Source organism: Balaenoptera musculus, chromosome X (genome assembly GCF_009873245.2).
Source record: "Balaenoptera musculus isolate JJ_BM4_2016_0621 chromosome X, mBalMus1.pri.v3, whole genome shotgun sequence".
NCBI lineage: Eukaryota > Metazoa > Chordata > Mammalia > Artiodactyla > Balaenopteridae > Balaenoptera > Balaenoptera musculus.
In genome coordinates, this window is record NC_045806.1 from 46,025,800 (window position 1) to 46,046,965 (window position 21,166).

The following is a 21,166-nucleotide window of genomic DNA, read 5'->3' on the forward strand; positions in this document are numbered from 1 at the left end:
TGGGAACCTTTTATAGAATACCCCTATAGGCCCGGGCCAGAGTCCTCTGAAGTCTTCCTTGCAAAGCAAATGAAAAGATCCAGTAGTCAAAATGTCAATGAACAAACGAAACAATCTAGGTATGTAAAATCAAATTGCCGATTTCCTCACACTTCCCTACCCCATCTTTCCAATGTTAGTCCTCTCTCCCTCAGGGATTCATGGCAATAAATTCTGGCCTGAGGCCAGTTTGATCCCGGAGTTTCAGATGAGATTTCCTCCAAACTGGCTGCAAGCCCCGGTAATTACCTCCCATCCCTTTTCTCTCTCCCGACCAGGCTGCTCCTTCATAAGGAAATGCCCAACTCTTCCCGATCCTATTCCAACCTCCTGTTTTTACCATACGGGATGTGAGAACTCTGGTCAAGATTAGGCTTGTGACAACCCAACTGTTTGTTGTTCTGAACAGGCAATCTCTGGAAAGCACTTTTTGTCTGCTTTAGAGAAGCCCATCTTCTCATAATTGTGATGGGCTTCGACTTAGTAAGGATTTTAAAATGTGGTCTTTTGAAACCTACCACTCCATAGCAGTGGAAGCATTTCTGGGAAATTCAGTAAATCTTCTGGGACATCATCATGTATGTATGTGTGTGCATGTATATAAATATATATATACAAAATATATATATTTATATTTATATATACATACACACATACACATATATTTATATATATATAAAATATGTATAGATAAATAGATTTGTCTCTTTATATAAAGGGTATGTGTATGCATATAGATACACGCATTCATATATACATCTATCCAAACATCCATACACAAACACACACACACACACACACAAGCACACACAGTCTTTTGAGTTCCCTTTCGTACTCAATTTCATTATATTGATTCCACCCTTTCAGGGTGTGGGCAGCAGGGAGTGGGTGAACTGCGCCACATCTTCTATTTTACAAACAATTCATTAGTTCAGAGGCAGGAAAAATCTGCCCAGTACTTTTCTGACTCACTTGAATCCCCCAGTACAAAGGCCATTGGTAGTTATTTTAAGTGTACAAAATTAAAAAAAAATTAAAAAAATAAAATAACCAATACTACCTCACTTCCCTGAAAACATCTACCTATCTGATTGTCAGGTCAGAGCTAGAGGTGGTAGTATAAACTCCTGGCATAGGTGAATGGGGAGAAAGAGTTAAAAGATGTGGATACTGATTATATATGAAGGCCCTACTATTTCATAAAGAAAAAAGCAAGTTAGGAAGCCATATACTCAGAAAACGAAAGTTGGAACTTTTCTATAGGGCCTTACGTGATGACACCCGATAGTCACTGCCTTAATAGGCTTCCAGGGGACGTAAAGAGAATATTGGCACTATATATTCAATTTGAGAACAGGAACTATGCTTGTTGCCATTCATATTTGATCAGAGCTTCCCTAGAAGCAGACCGCTGAGTCTGGAAGCCCAGAAAAAGACAGGGAAGGGGAAAAGATGGATACAATAGAACACCCCATCCAAATTCTGGATGAAACTAGGGTAAGCATTTTATGTCCTCCTCTAACTTGGGCCTAAAATCAGAAAAGTATAGGTTTTCCCCTCTTCCTGATCTGCTGAAGCCATCTTCTGCTTGTTATTCCTCTTTCTGTTGTGCCACAGTTCCCAGCTTTTGCTCTCGTAAGCGGCTCTTCTCACCATTCTTCACGGGGAAGTAGCGGTTACCATTATTACACACACTGCTGTCTCTGGTTAAGGCACACTGTGATGGAGCTGGAAGATGATCATTCTTCTCTTCCTTGATCAATGTGCCATTGTTTCCATTTACCTGTGAGCGAGACCGACCTTGATGAGGCTCCAGGGATTTAGAAACTCCATCTGAAGTGCTCTGTCAAAAACAGAGATATTCAGTAGAAATGGTAATCCCAAACTGGCTGATCCTTCCCAAGCATGTTTATAAGTTAGCCTGCAGAAACTGCTTCAGTTCTTCAAAAACACCAGAAAGCCCAAAGCTTGTTAACACCTAGTACACTCTGACACTGTCTGGAGAACTTAGGGTGACAACAAATGGATCTGACTCAAATCCAATGGCAATGACAACACAGTAATGACACAGCTACTGTTTACAAAGCTTTACAATATATTTTTTTCAAATGCCAAAAGGGACCCTAAATGGTAGGTATTATGATGCCCCATTTACAGATGAGGAAGCTGAGGCTCAGAAAGATTAAAGTAACTTGCTCAAGGAGACACAGGTAGAAAGTGGTGGGGCCAGGATTGCACTCCAGGTTGGTCAGCCTCTAAAGTTTACTCTCTTAACTTCCACGCAACGCTGTCCAATACTGACAACTGGACATGTAAATGAAAGGAAAAGAAAACAAATGATAAGATCTATGTGCAATGTTCCATAGAATTTTTCATAAGTAAAAACAATCATCTGGTTTTCTTTTAATTTCAGAAATGTAACTGCTCTTGAAATGCTAACTCCATGAACTGTATTACCTTGAAAGTGCAGTACTGGCTCTCAATGAATATTATTAGGAATAATAACAGTGGTTGGGCATGCCAGGTACTCTGATGTTGGTTTCACAGGTAAGAAAGACAAATGAGGCTCGAAAAAGTAAAATAACTTGCTCAAGGTCACCGGCATGCCTAGACTTGCATTCAAGTCTGTTTGACTCCAAAGACATTGTTCTTTCCACTAAGACACAACACATAATGGAAGTCTAATACCTGTTGAATTTGTGGTCAATTATAAATAATAATTATTAATATTTATTGAGCACTTCCCATGTTCCAGGTTCTGTGTTAAACACTACATATATCATCTCATTTAATACTCAAAATAACTCTATGAGGTAGATACCAATTCTTCCATTTTTACCGATGAGGAAATTAGGGCACAGAGAGGTTAAGTAACTTGCCCAAAGTCACGGAACTGGTAAGTGGCAGAGCCAGATTCAAAGCTAGATCATTTGGCTCCAAAACCTACACAACATGGGCGTTACTGTGAAGTGTTTCTCAAGAACCTGGAAATAAGATGAAACTAGTAATGGATGGAATTAGCCATGTGAGGTAGTCAACAAAGAAATAAAAATGTAACAAGTAAGTGACTGAAGAATTTGAGAACACACAAAACTCCACTGACCTAGGAATAATCTCAAGAAGACAGAACTGTAATGTAAGAAGATTTAATAAACTGCAACAATTAATTATCTCAGATTTTGGAGAAAGGGCAACTGAACAGAAAAAGGAGAGTCAGCAAGGCAATCAGCAGCAGCTCTGTCCAGGGAAGATGCCTTAGCTAAAAACAAAGTCAATGTGAGGCTTTCCTTGGCCAGGCTACCTCTAGAGTAGATAACAGTACCCCCAGAAATCTTAGCTAAGAGAAACTTAAGATCATCTACCATCCCTTGTTTTCCCTCAGTTTCCCCATCTGTAAAATAGAGAGAATAATAGTATCTATTTCATAGGTTCCTATAAGGATTCAATGACACAGTCCATGTAAAGCACTTAGAACATGTTGTGCCTGGCACACTGTAAGAACTCAATGCCAGCTAATGTTACTGTTCTGATTCCATGCCCCCAGGCAAACTTCTGATACCATGGCCTCCCTTTCAGCTTGCTCTTAGAGAGAAAAAGCTCTGGTAGACATGGTTAAGAGCATGCATACAAGAGTCAGCCAGGCCTAGGTCTGAATCTTATCTCTAACAATTAGAGTTGTTATCCCGTTTCAGAATTAGCACAGCACAGGGCTTTGGAATCAGTCAGCTCACGCTGGAATGTCAACTCTAATACTAACTTGATGGGTAATTTTGGGCAAGGTGCTTCATCCCTCTGAGCCTCAGTTTTTTCCTGTTTAAAATGGGAATAATAAATACATGTATTTATGAGTGACTGGAAAAAAGTGTACAATATATTGCGATAATTATTTCTTCTCACTGTAAATCAGTACTTTATCTTTCACCCCCTCCCTTCTCTTCCCTTCCCCCACTCCTTTAGCCATATCCACATAGCTATTTCTGTGATCTTGGTTAATGTGAGTCAACCACTTACTGATGGATCCACTATTATTGTACCAAAAATATCAGGTTTTTCAGACTGTATGCCTATTGATCAGTCCCTGAATCATGGTGAATTCATCAAGGCTGTACTACCTTATGAGAGACTATCTGAGTGACTAGTTTTCCTGCCTGGTGCAATCTCTTTTCCCTTACTGAGCAGCTTCTGGAAAAAGCTGAAAAGCTTTGGAAAAATCCAAAGTCACTGCTTTCTGGCTTTGGAGTACATTACAAAATGCTTTGCGTGGGGGACTTACCATTGTAGTTCCATTTGGGGCTCAAAATAACATTAAAGCAAATTTGTATTCCTTGAGAAAACATTAGACAATGGGAGTTAACATGGATGCAATGAGGGCTGGTTGTATACATGAGAGCTGAGCTGGGATTGAGGGCTGACAATAAAATTGCCTTGCAGTATGGTCTAGTCAGTGACCCTTGTGAGGATTAGAAACCGCATATAAAATGTCTAGTAGATGGCTTGGAAGAAAGTAAGCACTCAAGAAATGGTAGCTACTATACTATGAGGAGCCCAGCAGTCTGAGGCCATTACAAGATTTTGGATCACTACGGGGGGAAGGGGGGATGCCTATTGAAGACCAGTGAGTTTAAGACCATTCTGAACCATTAAGAGTAAGCAGAATGGCGATGCCTCCTCCCCTCCCATCATCAGCAAAGGCAAAAGTCCAATTTTCTAAGCATCTCTGGTAGCCCCTCAGAAGTTCAGGCATGCTGGTGGAGTCCCACTGTTAACTTCACTTTGGTCCCTTTATGGCTGCATGTAGTGCATGCTATGCTAAGTGTAGGTCTTTAGGACACAGTACCTGGTTTCTATCTTGTGGCCTCACTCAGGGAAAAGGATGACACTGCAGCCCTGCGGGAAGAGCCTGGGCAGGTTAACCCTCATTAGACTGCTAGAGAGCAGGCGGATGAAATCAAATGCTGGGAGAAGCTATGAAAGCTCCCAGGTTTCCATGCCTGATCTCTTGCAAAAAAAACCAACAAAAAACCGACAAGAGGTATCAAACAGAAGCTAGATCATCTCAAAAAGGTACTTACTTGTTTATTTCCTTTTTTATGTCCTTTGGATCCTCTACCAGTCTGTTCTTTTCCATGCCTTTAGAAAGTGGGGGGAAAAGTGATCATGAGGAACACATAAAGCCTGTACCTCCATTTTCACTTAGTTAACTACTCACCTCCTCTAGGAAGTTTGACCCTCTTAAGTTAGATGCCTCTCCTCTGTGTTACCACTGTAAACCTCTATCTCTGTCATTTCTATGCTATACCGAATTGTCCTGTGTCCCAAGTCCTCCTCTAGGGCAAAAACTTTTTCATCAAGGCAGGGCATTTTTATATGTTTGCTGAACTCAACTGAAAACTGGCTTTAAAAACGCAAAGTTAGTTAATGCCTCTTACCTTAGTAGAAGGGTTGGATAGCTGGGCATTTTCCCAAGAGCACCTTGATTGACACTAGCTTATACCAACCTATTCAAATACATACCCCTTTCCCGGCCCACCGACAGAAACCACTTGCATGCCAAAGGAGCCATGACCCCTGGAGGATCTGCTGCCAGCCCACTGGCCCACAACCATCCCGGCAATCTCTAGTTTTCCTCCTTGGGGTGGGATTGGATGGAGACCTGGGAAGAGAGGAAGAATGATAAGTGCAAGGTAGGATAAGAGGTGGAACAAAAGATCTACAGCCCACCTATTCTGTGTATTTCCATTTCTCTATGATAAAAAGACTCTGTGATAACAACAAAGGGTCATGGTGGAAGCAAATTTTGGAAGAGGGTGTTGAAGATCTGTACATATCCACTTTAGCAAGTGGGGTGTGCCTGATTCATTTTCCAACTACAGAGCCTGCACACAGTAGGCATTCAATATTTGTGGAGAGAGAATGAGGTCTTAAGATCTAGCTATTGGAAAATTATAGGCCAAAACCACTTTTGATTCAAATACATGTCACTACACACTGGAGGATTAGCCAAACAACCAAACAAAACAAAAAATAATGAAACCAAAGTAACAGTAATTTATGATTAAGAAGTAAGAATAGCAACAGTTGAAAACCAGAACCAATTCAAGACAAGATAGCATATCTCCTTAAAACAGGAAACTCCAACTCTGTGTGTGAGCTCACAAGCACAGTACAGCTCTGTAATTTGGCACAAAAGGAAGCCTTCATAGAATACAGAATTCTAGTAAACCTTTAATTTTTGTTTGTGGAAAAAACCCAAATATTAATAACTCTTCACTCACTTAGCAGGTTGTTAGCAAAGAGCCCTTCATTTATATAAAAGTGGGAGTCTAAGGAACTAGGTGACTAGCTAATCCTAAGAGGGCAAGAAAGACTTGCATTTGGGGATCCTACTGTGGCCCTTAAGGAGTCAGAAGGCTCCTCATGAACCACCAGTAACTGGAGACTAGGCATCAGTGAGAGTTGGGGCAATGGTGAGGACCTCCCAAGAACTTGGCCTTAATTAAGGCTGTCTTCTGAGACACAGTAAAGTCAACATGCAAAGAATGAGAGCAGGCATCTATAAAGACACCTTCAAAGGATGGAATGAATGGCTGGCTCCCTGGTTTGTGAGACTTAATCATTACTTGATTGAACAGAGCAGACATTCACACTGCTCCTCTAAGCACAGCCTTGAGCTAAACATCCATGCTGAATTTTGTGACCCTAACTTTAAGACAAATTTCAACTTCCAGCTTTATTATTTTTAAAGTGACGAGCAATACACAACAAACACTTCAACCATAGCACTCTCACCTGATCACAGAAACTTGGTATTTCATGTTAAAATGTCCCCATTAAAATACCCTGTTTCGCCAGGGGACAGGTTGTTTGAATTATCTGGGTCAGTATCTGACCTACCTAAGCAAGAACGTCTGTTCATCATTAAGCCACAGCTCAGATATCACCATAATGTATACATACGTGTGTGTATATACATGTGTGTGTGGATCCATGTGAGTGTGTATGTATTTGTTTTCTTCACTAAACTGCAATCCCCTGGAGGGTACAGACTATGACTTATTTCTCTCCATGCTTCTGGAAATGTGTTAGATCTACCCTCAGAGTGGAAATGGGTACATCAAGCTATGGCTGTTTGCTGACACTGGTCATTTACTTACCTACCATTGCCCTTCCTGCAAGCTCCTGTGTACATCTGCCTATGGGGAGAGAGTGAGCTAACCAGCAGCCATGAAGACCCAGTTCACATGAATTACAGTTCTCAAAAGTAATAAATTGACAAAAAAAAAGTAATAAAGTGACTCTTGGTTTCTGCATCAGTTACTTCATGAGTGGTTTGGTGAGAGTCAAATCCTTAGGGATCAATCACCTCTATGGAGAGTGGTCTAGGAAGACAGTGGGCTCTCCTCCGCAGGCTACACCCCTCCATCTAAGTAAGCTCCTCTTCAAACCACACCATAGCACAGAAGGTAAAGATATATGTGAAACTGCTGATTCTGTAACTGGCAATAATTACTGGATGGGTTACTATGAAATAGATTGAGTTTGACAAACACCTCATTCTTAGGTACTGACCTGCAAACCCCCGGCTCCTTCCTTGAGGGGGAGGTGGCATTGGGCCCATGGCTCGGGGGTAAAGTGAAACAGGGTAGAGAGAGGGCACCATGGGAGGCACAAAAGTAGGTGATGGAAGTAGAGCAGAAGGCGGTGGATGGTTCATGTAGACTCCTTCAAGGATGCTCTGTCTCATCTTCTCCACTTTGGTTGCCAGGTCAGCCTTCAAATGAGGGACGGAATAATAATAACAGCTGCCATTTTTTGAACTTCTCCCATGTTTCAGGCACAGTATTGGGCAGTCTAGGTACAGTCTCACAAGTCTATTCCCACTAAAGGAATCGAGGCCTGGAGTTAAATGGCTCAAGGTGACATACTCAGGGAAGCCTGTCTGGCACCAAAGCCCCCACTCTTTGCATGACACCAAACTACCATCATACTAGTTCTGATTGAGGGCTTGCGAGGCACCTTGACTAGGTCAAGGAAGACAAATATAAAAAGAAGTATTTACTAATTGTCTATTACAGAGCCAGCAATAGGCTAGGTTATTTTTTTAAGGGGGAGGTAACAGAATAAGGTAAAAGAGAGAACAAAACTTGACATATACAAACCCTTTTAACCTTCTCCCCCATACCCAGGATCAGAGCCCATGACCTCTGTCCAGGATAAGTCCATGCCTCTAGTCCAGAGGTCAGGAAACTTGTTCTGAAAAGGGCCAGATAGGTTTTGTAGGCCGTATTGTTTCTGTCACAACTACTTGACTCTGCCACTGTAGTATGAAAGCAGTCATGGACAATATGTAAATGAATGAATGTGGCTATGTTCCAAAAAGCTTTATTGGAATAAAAATTCAAATTAAAAAAAATTTTTAATAGTTTGCTGACCCCCTGCTCTAGTCTCTCAGCTTATACCCCACAAATGGACAAAGAAGTAAGTAAGTGCTCCTTTCCCTTGACTTCTCTCATCTTTCCCAAGGTTTTACTGCAAAAAATATCCCCTGCTTTTACTCTGTCATCTACTTTACTACCCTCTTCTATTTCCAAAATAGTTCCTTTATAAAAAATATCATCACTTGCAAAAATGACTTACAGTTTTTGTAAATAAGGGAACTGAAATTCTAAGAATTGGGGGAAAGGCATAGAGTATATCTGAGTATTCCATGGGGAAGAAATAACTTGGAGCAAAAAAAGGAATATGAAAACTTGAAGCTCATTTCAAAAAAAAAAAAACCCTTCCCAACATGATTTTGTAACATGTACATATCAGACTCTGGGCCTTTGGGATCATCCTTGACCAAGTTAGGTTAAGGTCAGACACATTCTCCCACTTCTGCTACCTCCTTCCCCAATGTCTCTGCTCCTTTTCCGCTTTCTGTCATTCATCCCCACAGCAGATCAGAGACGGTCTTAGTAGCTGCCCAACATGTGGTACCTGGCCATCGCAGAGCTCAACCAGGGATACTCGCTCCCGGCCTGCTTTAATTAGCTTGCTCTGGAACAGCTTGCCATCGAAGTAAATCCAGGGGCAGCAGTGTTCCCAAGGGACTGGCTGGCCACAGGCATCATTAGCAAACAGAGCTGTGTCGACCCCACTCATGAAGAGAGCAGCAAGCTGGATCCCTCGAGCATCCAGTTTCTCAATCTGAAACCACCACAGAGGAAAAACTGCCATTAAGAAATTACTGTTAGTGCTCACTTCGGCAGCACATATACTAAAATTGGAACGATACAGAGAAGATTAGCAAGGCCCCTGCACAAGGATGACATGCAAATTCGTGAAGCGTTCCATATTTTTATTTACAATAGCCAGGACATGGAAACAACCTAAGTGTCCATCAACAGATGAATGGATAAAGAAGATGTGGCACATATATACAATGGAATATTACTCAGCCATAAAAAGGAACAAAATTGAGATATTTGTAGTGAGGTGGATGGACCTAGAGTCTGTCATACAGAGTGAAGTAAGTCAGAAAGAGAAAAACAAATACCGTATGCTAACATATATATATATGGAATCTAAAAAAAAAAAAAGAGTCATGTACCAAAATGTTCATTGCAGCTTTTTACAATAGCCAGGACATGGAAGCAACCTAAGTGTCCATCATCAGATGAATGGATAAAGAAGATGTGGCACATATATACAATGGAATATTACTCAGCCATAAAAAGAAACGAAATGGAGTTATTTGTAGTGAGGTGGATGGAGTTAGAGTCTGTCATACAGAGTGAAGTAAGTCAGAAAGAGAAAAACAAATACAGTATGCTAACACATATATATGGAATCTAAGGGGGGAAAAAAGGTCATGAAGAACCTAGTGGCAAGACGGGAATAAAGACACAGACCTACTAGAGAATGGACTTGAGGATATGGGGAGGGGGAAGGGTAAGATGTGACAAAGTGAGAGAGTGGCATGGACATATATACACTACCAAACGTAAAATAGATAGCTAGTGGGGAAGCAGCCGCATAGCACAGGGAGATCAGCTCGGTGCTTTGTGACCACCTAGAGGGGTGGGATAGGGAGGGTGGGAGGGAGGGAGATGCAAGAGGGAAGAGATATGGGAACATATGTATATGTATAACTGATTCACTTTGTTATAAAGCAGAAACTAACACACCATTGTAAAGCAATTATACTCCAATAAAGGTGTTAAAAAAAAGAAATTACTGTTATTGGTTACATTTGCTTATTCCTGTTTTGCTGATTATTCCAGTTAAGTTAGAACATGTTGCCTTTCAATACAGACATTTGAGTGCATAAGCAGCCTCTATCCATTTGTTTCCCTGAGATGGTTTGGATGATACTCATTACAAAAAAAAAAATCAGCTTTAAAACCTTAAAAAGACACCCACTTGAGAAACCATTTTTTCTGCCTGTCAAGTTAGAACAAAATTAAAACAAAACTAAAGACCAAAAGAACACCCAATGCTGATGAGGATATGGTGAAATAAATGGGCACACTCAAATAAAACTAATGAGTAATGTATATTACAATTAAGCAATATATATCAAGAACCTTAAAAATGTCCACACTTCTTGACTCAGAAATTCTACTTTTAGGAATCTATTCTAAGGAAGTAGAGATGTGAATAAAGCTCTATGCATAAAGATGTTAATTACAGGACTTCCCTGGTGGCACAGTGGTTAAGAATCCGCCTGCCAATGCAGAGGACATGGGTTCGAACCCGGGTCCAGGAGGCTCCCACATGCCACAGAGCAACTAAGCCCATGCACCACAACTACTGAACCTGTGCTCTAGAGGCTGCGAGCCACAACTACTGAGCCCATGTGCCACAACTCCCGAAGCCCACGTGCCTAGAGCCCAAGCTCCGCAACGAGAGAAGCCACAGCAATAAGGAGCACGTGCACTGCAATGAGAAGCACGCGCACCGAAACGAAGAGTAGCCCCCACTCGCCGCACCTAGAGAAAGCCCACACACAGCAACGAAGACCCAATGCAGCCAAAAAAAAAAGATGTTAATAATTACATATAATAGGTGAAAACTGGAAACCAAATGGCCAACATTAGAATAATTAAATGATACATCCATATGATAAAATATTTAGCAAAAAATTTAAGACATAGAAAATATGTGCTATATGCTATATAAGTTTAAAAATACAGTATATAATTACATAAATAATATTTCAACTATGTAGAAAATACATGACAAAAGGCTGGAAGAAACCATCAAAATGTTCACAGTGGTTATCTCAAGTTGTCCTGTTAGATGGCTTTACCAGGAAAAGGGGAAGTACTTGCAGGCCCCCTGCTAGGTGTGGTGTGGAGTTGTCAGTACCTGCTCTAGCACCAAGCAGTATCACATTTACTGTAAAAAGGAACCAACACTGTCTGTCTAAGACTGTTTTCATCTTTTCCTTAGTTGACCCCACTGAAATCAAGATTTTGTAAGACTTACTAGACTTTATCTTCTAGTTTATACTAGGGCCTGAAAGGACCATGGCTACTGAAGTCAGAAGAGGAATGTCCTGCATTAGTACCTAATACTTATTGAGTACTGTGTACTTAAAATGTGCTAGACACTGTTCTAAGTGTTTTGCATGGATTATTTTATTTAATATCTTCATAACCCTACAAGTAAGGAAACTGAAGCTACAGGGGTTAAGCAACCTGCCCAAGGACACATAGCTAGAAGGCAATGAAGCTAAGATTCAAAGTCAAGGCAGCCTGGCTTCAGAGTCTGCCCTCCAACCTACTATATTCTACTGCCTTCAGTTATATGGTGGATTTACTTTCTTCCTTATGCTTTTCTAGACTTTCCTCTAACACCCAATAAGTATTATTTAAAAAGGGAGGGTAGCACAGGGAATTATACCCATTATCTTGTAATAACCTACAATGGAATATAATCTGCAAAAGTACTGAATCACTGTGCTTACATTTGAAACTAACACAATATTGTAAATCAACTATACTTCAATAAAAAAGGGAGGGTGGACATTTACTGAGAGACAAAGAGGAAACACCAGGATAAGTCCCCTGTAGCATCTTTTGTAAGAGTTGGAAACCTTACTGTGGTCTATGGGCCACAACTTATTTGTCTTACACAATATCCATTTTTTCTACCCATTCTCACCTATCACTATGTGAACAGTGTTGGCTTTATTAATAGACATAAATATTTGGCTAAAGTAAATCAAACATTTACCTGCAGAACTTACTCTTCTCCCCAGCTCCAGGAAAAAAAGACCTAAAATAAAGCTATGAGTTCATAAAAGAAAGAATTTAAATGAGGATCGATCAAATCACCTTGAGTTCTTGAAGTTGATCTGGTTCATAAAGCTGAGTAGATACTGCCTGTGCAAGGAAGGTGTCTAGCTCATGGCGATGCAGGATTCGGCCACCAGGCCACTGAACCATATATCTAGAAGATAAAAGCATCATTAAGTGACAAAAGCTCATTTATTCATTTCACAAACACTTATTAAGCTAAGAACCTATCATGGGCCAGACCCTAGCTAGGTTCTGATAATTCCAATGAAATAACGTAAAAGAATCTCTGCCTTTGGTTACTTACAGTCTAGGTAGTAGAGGAGACAGGCACATACGTCAGCAAAGACAGGACAGTGTGTTAAGTACCAAGATAGAAGAATGCACAGGGTGCTATAGGAGCACAGAAGAGGGCTACTACTGGAAGAGTAAGGAAGGCATCCTGAAGAAAAAGTCAATAGGAGCTGTTACAAAGGGCTATAGAAATCAGTGAGACAAATGGTGGAGAAAGGATGCTCTAGACTGAGGGAACAGCATGTGTAAAGGCATGGAGGTGTGGAGTTCAATATGATATACCAGGGCCCATAGTGCTGGAGCTAAGCAGGTTTGCAGTGACAGGAGGCTAGATTAGAAATTAGGCCAAACTATGGAAAACAGTGTGGAGGTTCCTCAAAAAATTAAAACTAGAATGACCACATGATCCAGCAATTCTACCTCCTGGAATGCTATATCCAAAGGAAACAAAAACATGCACTCAAAAAGATACCTGCACCCCCATGTTCATTGCGGTATTATATAGCCAAGACATGGAAGCAATCTAGGCATCCATCAATGAACAAATGGCTAAAGAAGTTGTGGTGTTTATATATACCATGGAATATTATTCAGCCATACAAAAACGAGGAAATTCTACCACTTACAACAACATGGATAGACCCTGAAGGCATTATGCTAAGAGACATAAGTCAGAGACAGAAAAATATTGTACGATCTTACTTATATGTGGAATATAATAATAAATTTTAAAAACCCCACCAAACTCATTGAAAAGGAGATTAGATTTGTGGTCATCAGAGACAGGGGATGGGGGAGGTGGAGGAGGAGGAATTAGAGGAAGGTGGTCAAAAGGTACAAACTTCCAGTTAAAAGATAAATAAGTACTAGGGATGTAAAGTACAGCATGGTGACTATAGCTAACACTGATGCATGGTATATAGGAAAGTTATTAAGAGAGTAGAACTTAAGAGTTCTCATCATAAGGAGAAACTTTTTCTCTTTTATTTTTATTGTATCTATATGAGATGATGGATGTTAACTAAAGCTATTGTGGTAATCATTTCACAATGTATGTAAATCAAACCATCATGCTGTAGACCTTAAAATTATACAGTGATGCATGTCAATTACTTTTCAATAAAACTGGAAAAAAAAAGAAAGTAGGCCAGATTGTGAAGGGTCTCAGAAACAATATTAAGAAATTTGGACCTTCACCCTGAAAATATACGAAGACAGTTAAGGATTGTCAGCAGGAGATTGGTTTGATATTGACTGGCTCAGAGGGTAGGGGACAAGAGATATGGATACCAGTTAGGAGGCAACTGAAGCAACCTGTGGCCAAAGAGGTCTGAACAAAGGCACTGGCTGAGGGCATAGAGAAGGCCAGGGGACAAAGACAAGAGTTATTAAGATGATATATTTATCATATTATTATTACTAGTATTTACATTATTATATATACTATATAAAGCATTAAATATTACATTATAATATATGCAGAAAAGTATAAGTTATTCATAGGAATAATACTTACTACATGCCTTTTGTATTCTAGATACCTTGCCAGGAACTTTATATACATAAAAAGAAGTAGCACAGAATAGAGACTTGGAGTCTGACATACTTGGTTCCAGTCTAGGTTCCACTACTTTTCTATGTGACTCTGGGCAAATGCCTAAACCTCTAGGGGCTTGAGTTCACTCATCTCTAAAATGGGGATAATACTATCTAAATCTCAAAGGTTGTAATAAGTAAAGGAGAAAATGAATTTAAAAGCACTTAGCATATGGCATACCAGAACTCTTGGTTACTATTTGTAACTAATTCAATCATGGTATAATCCTTCTTTTACTATTTGGTGAAGCCTCCCATATCTTATATTAAAATCTCACACATACAAGAATCTGTTTCTACCCTATTTATTCTGTGTTTTATTTCTCATGCCAGGACCATACTGACTTAAATTTTAAATATGCTTTAATATTTAGTGGTCTCTACTTTTACTCCATGTCTTTCCTCCATGTCTTTGAATTTTAAGCAACATTTATGATTTTATTCTGATTACAAAAGTTCAAGTTCATTCTCATTCAGAAAACATTTTAAAAGCCAAAAAAAGTATGAAGAAAATGAAAAGTAAAAACGGAAATAATTTGTAATCTTACCATTTAGATATAACCGCTGTTAAGTTCACGATTTTGGCTTCTTTCTTCCTAGCATCTCAAATCTCAATTTTTTTCTCTCTCTTTCACACTATATATAGAATATTATATCTTGCTTTTTTCACTCAACATAATACTATAAGAACCTTTCATTCATTAAATACTTTTCAAAAACATGATTTTAAATGACTGTATGTTCCTCGTATGTTTATCAATTTACTTAAATATCCTATAATATTGGACACTTATACTGTTCATTCTTTTTCTTTTATTATAAAAAATACTACAAAGATATTCACATATATAAATCTCCCTGTATCTCTGATTATTCATTCCCTTAAGATAGGTTTCTAGAAGTGGAATTATTATGTCAAAGGTTATGTCCATTATAAAGGTCCTCAATACATATTGCAAAACTGTTTTCCAGGGTTTCCCTAGTGGCGCAGTGGTTAAGAATCCGCCTGCCAATGCAGGGGACACGGGTTCGAGCCCTGGCCCAGGAAGATCCCACATGCCACGGAACACCTAAGCCCAGGCGCCACAAGTACTGAGCCTGCACTCTAGAGCCTGTGAGCCACAACTACTGAGCCCGCGTGCCACAACTACTGAAGCCCGGGTGCCTAGAGCCCGTGCTCCACAACAAGAGAAGCCACTGCAATGAGAAGCCCACACACTGCAACGAAGAGTAGCCCCTGCTTGCCGCAACTAGAGAAAGCCCACGCACAGCAATGAAGACCCAACACAGCCAAAAATAAAAACAAATAAATTAAAAAAAATTGTTTTCCAGACCCATTTGTCCTATCTCCCAGTTGTTGTGTCAGCATGAATTATCATTAATCTTTGATATTTTTATGGGCAAAAAATGTCTCTTGCTATTTAAATGTCTGTCTCTTTGATTGCTAATGATGAGGTTGCATATTTTCCCCAAACACGTATTTACTTCTATGGCTGGTCTATGTCTATCATAGACATGTCAGTGAATTTGCTTGTTCTGTCTATTGCTCTGTCTCAGATAATCTAAAGCCTTATCTTAAAATAGTGACAGCTATTTGGACACACAGTGGACAGCTGATCCAAGTCAAATCAATCCATGGCTTGCCAGAGTCTTGAGAATTTGAGCTAAGAGATTCAGAGGTTGATGAAACAGACAAGCAGAAAGAAGAGCTACACAGGTCCATGAGAGAGTGGGCAGTCTCTGTTCCTGCCCTTCCAGTACTATTCCCTGTGTACACCACTTTTCTGGTCCTTAGATGACTATGAGACTACCTGTTATATCTTTACAATAAGATAGCTAGAGTGGCTTTTCTTTCTTGTAAACAAATGAATCCGAATAGAATGTCATTTACCCATTTTTGTTTGGGGATGCTAGTATTTAAAAAGCTTTTATATATTGAGAATACTGACACACTGTTATAACTGTCGCAAATATTTTCCCAGTTTGTCATTTGTCTTTTAATTTTATGTATTTTGGCATATAGATATAGTCATAGTTATTGATCTTTTTATCTCTTTCCTTTTTTGTGGGGAGGGTCTCAAGTCTTTATTTTTTTTTCTTTTTCTTTTCTTCATTTTTTCAAAATAAACCTTTTATTTTGCAGTAATTTTACATATACAGAAACTTACCTTAAAATGCTTTATTGAGGCATAATTTACACACCAAACAATTCATCCATTGTAAGTGTAGAATTTAATGATTTTTAGTAAACTTACAGAGTTGGGCAACTATCACCACAGTTGAGTTTTAGAACATTTGCATTGCCCCCAAAAGATCCCTCAGGCGCATGCGCAGTCACTCCCCATTCCCACCCCTGGGCAATCACTTTCTTTTTTTTTAATTTTTTTAAATTTTAAAAAAATTTTTAATTTATTTATTTATGGTTGTGTTGGGTCTTCGTTTCTGTGCGAGGGCTTTCTCTAGTTGCGGCAAGTGGGGGCCACTCCTCATCGCGGTGCGCGGGCCTCTCACTGTCGCGGCCTCTCATTGCGGAGCACAGGCTCCAGACACGCAGGCTCAGTAGTTGTGGCTCACGGGCCCAGCTGCTCCGCGGCATGTGGGATCTTCCCAGACCAGGGCTCGAACCCTTGTCCCCTGCATTGGTAGGCAGACTCTCAACCACTGCGCCACCAGGGAAGCCCCAGGCAATCACTTTCTATCAACGTTACTATCTCTAACAACTTTCTATCTCTATAGATTTGCCTTTCTGGACATTTCATATAAATGGAATAATATAATATGTGGCCTTTTGTGTCTGGCTTCTTTCCTTAGCATAGTTTTTGTTTTAATTAAACTTTTAATTTTGTTATTATTGTAGATTCACATGCAGTTGTGAGGAATAAAAATGAGGGATCCCTTGAACACTTTACCCAGTTCTCCTAATGGTAATATCTTACAAAACTATAGTACAACATCACAACCAGGTATTGATACTGACCCAATCAAGATACAGAACTGTTCTACTCAAAAAGACTGTTCATTCATTTATTCATTCCATAAACAATATGCATGAGCTGAGACTCTACTGTGTGTTAGGCATGAGTTCAAATCCTGGCTCTGCCATTTAGTAACGGTTTGAACTCGGGCAAGTCACTTCACCTCTCTGAAACTTGCCTTCTTATCTGTTCAATAGGGAGAATAACAACACCTTCCTCACAGAGTGGTTATTGGTGGAATTACATTTAAATTGGTGAGCACTTAATGAGAGCTATATTGAGTAGGGAACTCTCAATGAAGTGCTTCTTATTCCTCTCCCCTGTGGGATCCATAGGGTCTCAACCTTAGAAATCCTTTTATGTTAGCTTCAACTTAATCACTGTGCACTTGTTGTTTCTTGAAAATTGTTTGTAGCTTGGGCCAAGACCTTAGATTATGGTGTTTGTATAGGACTCAAATGTTTTAACCAACTCCTTTGACATTCAACCATGTTTTGGGTTTGCAAACTCCCTTTTGCAAATGAATAAACAAGCAAACAAAAACTAGAAAGCAACTTCTTTGGAAAGGAGCATAAAATAAAATTTAAGGAAAAGAGTGAAGTTGGAACATGGTCTAAGGTAGTTCTGCCATATCCACTTGAGCCCAGGTCAAAATGTTTGATCATTAGCTCACTTGCTCACCCTCTCCCACAGCTCTGGCATCTTTTCCAGCTCTGGGATGATTCCCAACAGAACAAGGAGCCCTACCATTTGGAGAACATGCCCACCCCTTCTTGCTTGTCTTTTCCATTCATTTTCTGGAAAGATTCGCTCAGCATTCTTCCCCTTAATACAGATCCCATCCTTCACTAATTGGTGTGAGAAAGGTGAGGCATTCCATTTTCAAGGCCAGGCCCATGCAAGTGGCTGCTTCTGGCTTTTGCGAGTCCTCCAGCTGGTTTGGAGCAACAGGGAGGCTGGCTGTGTCCCCTAGGAAAGCACCGTCAAACTGTGGGCCTGGGGAAGTAACTTGAGAACAGGCAAGTGGGTAAGTACCTCAGGAGGTAATAAAGCACAGAGCCAGCCAAGGAGCAGAAACCCGGGCCTGAGAAGCTGTCCAGGAGGGTGCTTTATGAGCCTCTGAACAGCAGAGCTCTCTGGAGCACAGGAAACCATGCACCAAATGTGCAGCAGGCTTTCTAGTGGTCAAATCCATTCAGGCTCTAATTAAGGCATTTTAGGAGGCAAAATCCTTGGGCAGCAAATGTCTCTACACAAGAAAGTGGTGAGAAGTAAGGCTTTGTCACCGAGACTCAACATCTAACCCTGAAGTCTGGTTCAAGGATTAGATTCTTTTTTTAACTTTTATTTTTATTGAAGTATAGTTGATTTACAATGTTGTGTTAGTTTCAGGTGTACAGCAAGGCGATTCAGATATATATATATCTGTATATACACTTCTTTTTCAGATTCTTTTCCATTATAGGTTATTACAAGATACTAAATATAGTTCCCTGTACTATACAGTAGGTCTTTGTTGTTTATCTATTTTATATATAGTAGTGTGTATCTGTTAATCCCATACTCCTAATTTATCCTTCCCCCCCTTTCCCCTTTGGTAACCATAAGTTTGTTTTCTGTCTGTGAGTCTGTTTCTGTTTTGGAAATAAGTTCCTTTGTATCATTTTTTTAGATTCCACATATAAGCGATATCATATGACATTTGTCTTTCTCATTAAAAAGAATGAAATAATGCCATTTTCAGCAACATGGATGGACCTAGAGGTTAACATACTAAGTGTAGTAAGTCAGACACAGAAAGACAAGGATTAGGTTCTACAGGCTTTATATACCCTCTCTCCACAGCACAACCAGCAGGTTCAGGTAAATGATAAGGTTGATGAAAACAGCATGTGAAAAAAACTAAAAGATTGCCTTATATTTAAAGAATATTTTGTTGTTTTTAAAATGTCCATAAACCCTTTATGAATACAGTTTTAGTTTAAGGTATGTTAAGATAGCAACATAGGATAGAGAATTGTAAATTTTAATGATAGGATATGTGAGGCTCTTCAGCCAAATAATCTTTTCTGAAAAAGCTGATACACATGCCCCAACCAGTTATTAGAGGTCCAATCTTCTGCAACCCCCAGAAGATATGCTATAGCAGATCATGAAGCGACTTAGGAGGATATTGTTCTGTCAATGAGAGTCAGTGTTCCATGACATTTTTTGAGGTCCCATTATGCATGGAGATGCTTAGGTTTCAGACTGTAGATGTGGATTGGAACCTCTAGGGAGCATATGTGGTGGGTTAACCACAACCTATGGAGACGAGGGAGGAAATAATTCGTCACCCCATTGTTTACTCATTGTTTTCTACAGGCTCTACTCCGTAGTTTGCTCCTCAAGTATAAAGTAAAAAGACTGTTTGGGGGCATTGTTATATATGTATCTATGCCAGATGGTTCTTTTCTTACCTTCTTATTGCTTTATAAGCTCCCAACACTACTCCTATCCCTTCCCTGTGTAGCCTGGATAGGTTAGTAACTCCTATGTACTCCCAGGGCTCTCTACACTCACCTCTACTGTTCCATGCACTTACCACATTGTATTGAAGTTGTCTGTTCGTGGGTCTGTCTCCTCTGCTCTACTGGGAACTCCCCGAAGACAGAGACTAGGTCTTTCTCATATCTGTTTCCCCAGCACCTATGGGTGCTTAGTAGATGTTTGTTGGACAGTTTGGGGGAACTTGAGGGTATTAACCGAGTTTTATTTTAACCTTGTAATCTAACAGTACCTTATACACAGTAGGTGTTCCATGTATATCTTCTCTGATAAAAGTAATTTTTAAAGGGCTTAAAGACATATGGTACTAAATGTAAAATAGATAGCTAGTGGGAAGCAGCCACATAGCACAGGGAGATCAGCTCGGTGCTTTGTGACCACCTAGAGGGGTGGGTTAGGGAGGGTGGGATGGAGGGAGATGCAAGAGGGAAGAGATATGGGGACATATGTATATGTATAACTGATTCACTTTGTTATACAGCAGAAACTAACACACCATTGTAAAGCAATTATACTCCAATAAAGATGTTAAAACAATATTTATATATGGTGTTGTCATACAGAGTGAAGTAAGTCAGAAAGAGAAAAACAAATACCATATGCTAACACATATATATGGAATCCAGAAAAAAAAATGGTTCTGAAGAACCTAGGGGCAGGACAGGTATAAAGACGCAGATGTAGAGAATGGACCTGAGGACACGGGGAGGGGGAAGGGTAAGCTGGGACGAAGTGAGAGAGTGGCAGGGACATATATACACTACCAAATGTAAAATAGATAGCTAGTGGGAAGCAGCCACATAGCACAGGGAGATCAGCTCGGTGCTTTGTGTCCACCTAGAGGGGTGGGATAGGGAGGATGGGAGGGAGACGCAAGAGGGAGGAGATACGGGGATATATGTTTATGTATAGCTGATTCACTTTGTTATACAGCAGAAACTTAACACACCATTGTAAAGCAATTGTACTCCAATAAAGATGTTAAAAAAAAGAAGATATAGAACAGTTCTACCACCACAAGGATCCCTCATATTACCTTTTATAACCACACCTCTCTTCTTCCCCCACTGATGTACTTAACGCCTGGCAATCACTAATCTGTTCTTCATTTCCCTAATTTTGTCATTTCAGCAATGTTATATAAATGGAATCACACAGTAGGTAATCTTTGGGGATTGGCTTTTCTACCTAAGACAATTCCCTTAAGATTCATCTAAGTTGTTGTGTGTTATTAAAAGTTTGTTGCTTTTGGGGAATTCCCTGGCGGTCCAGTGGTTAGGACTCCATGCTTTCACAGCCAAGGGCCCGGGTTCAGTCCCTGGTCTGGGAACTAAGACCCTGCAAGCTGCTTGGTGTGGACACACAAAAAAAAGTTTGTTGCTTTTCATTGCTGAGTAGAATTCCATCATATGTGTGTACAATAGTTGAATA

The 21,166-nt window shown here is 39.9% G+C and overlaps 1 protein-coding gene and 1 non-coding gene across 2 annotated transcripts; one reads left to right on the top strand and one right to left on the bottom strand.

Annotated features, from left to right (window-relative positions):
* Positions 1 to 742: 742 nt before the first annotated feature.
* LOC118888595 (constitutive coactivator of PPAR-gamma-like protein 2) lies at positions 743 to 12,473 on the bottom strand. Its single transcript, XM_036839842.1, has 6 exons — positions 12,363 to 12,473; positions 9,019 to 9,228; positions 7,609 to 7,810; positions 5,554 to 5,692; positions 5,112 to 5,169; positions 743 to 1,882 (listed from the first exon to the last, which is right to left on the bottom strand). The coding sequence occupies exons 1-6, from the start codon at positions 12,471 to 12,473 to the stop codon at positions 1,631 to 1,633; spliced, it is 972 nt and encodes a 323-aa protein (XP_036695737.1). The 3' UTR covers positions 743 to 1,630.
* LOC118889353 lies at positions 9,275 to 9,381 on the top strand. The gene has a single exon (XR_005018490.1). It is a non-coding gene; the product is annotated as a U6 spliceosomal RNA (small nuclear RNA).
* Positions 12,474 to 21,166: the final 8,693 nt, after the last annotated feature.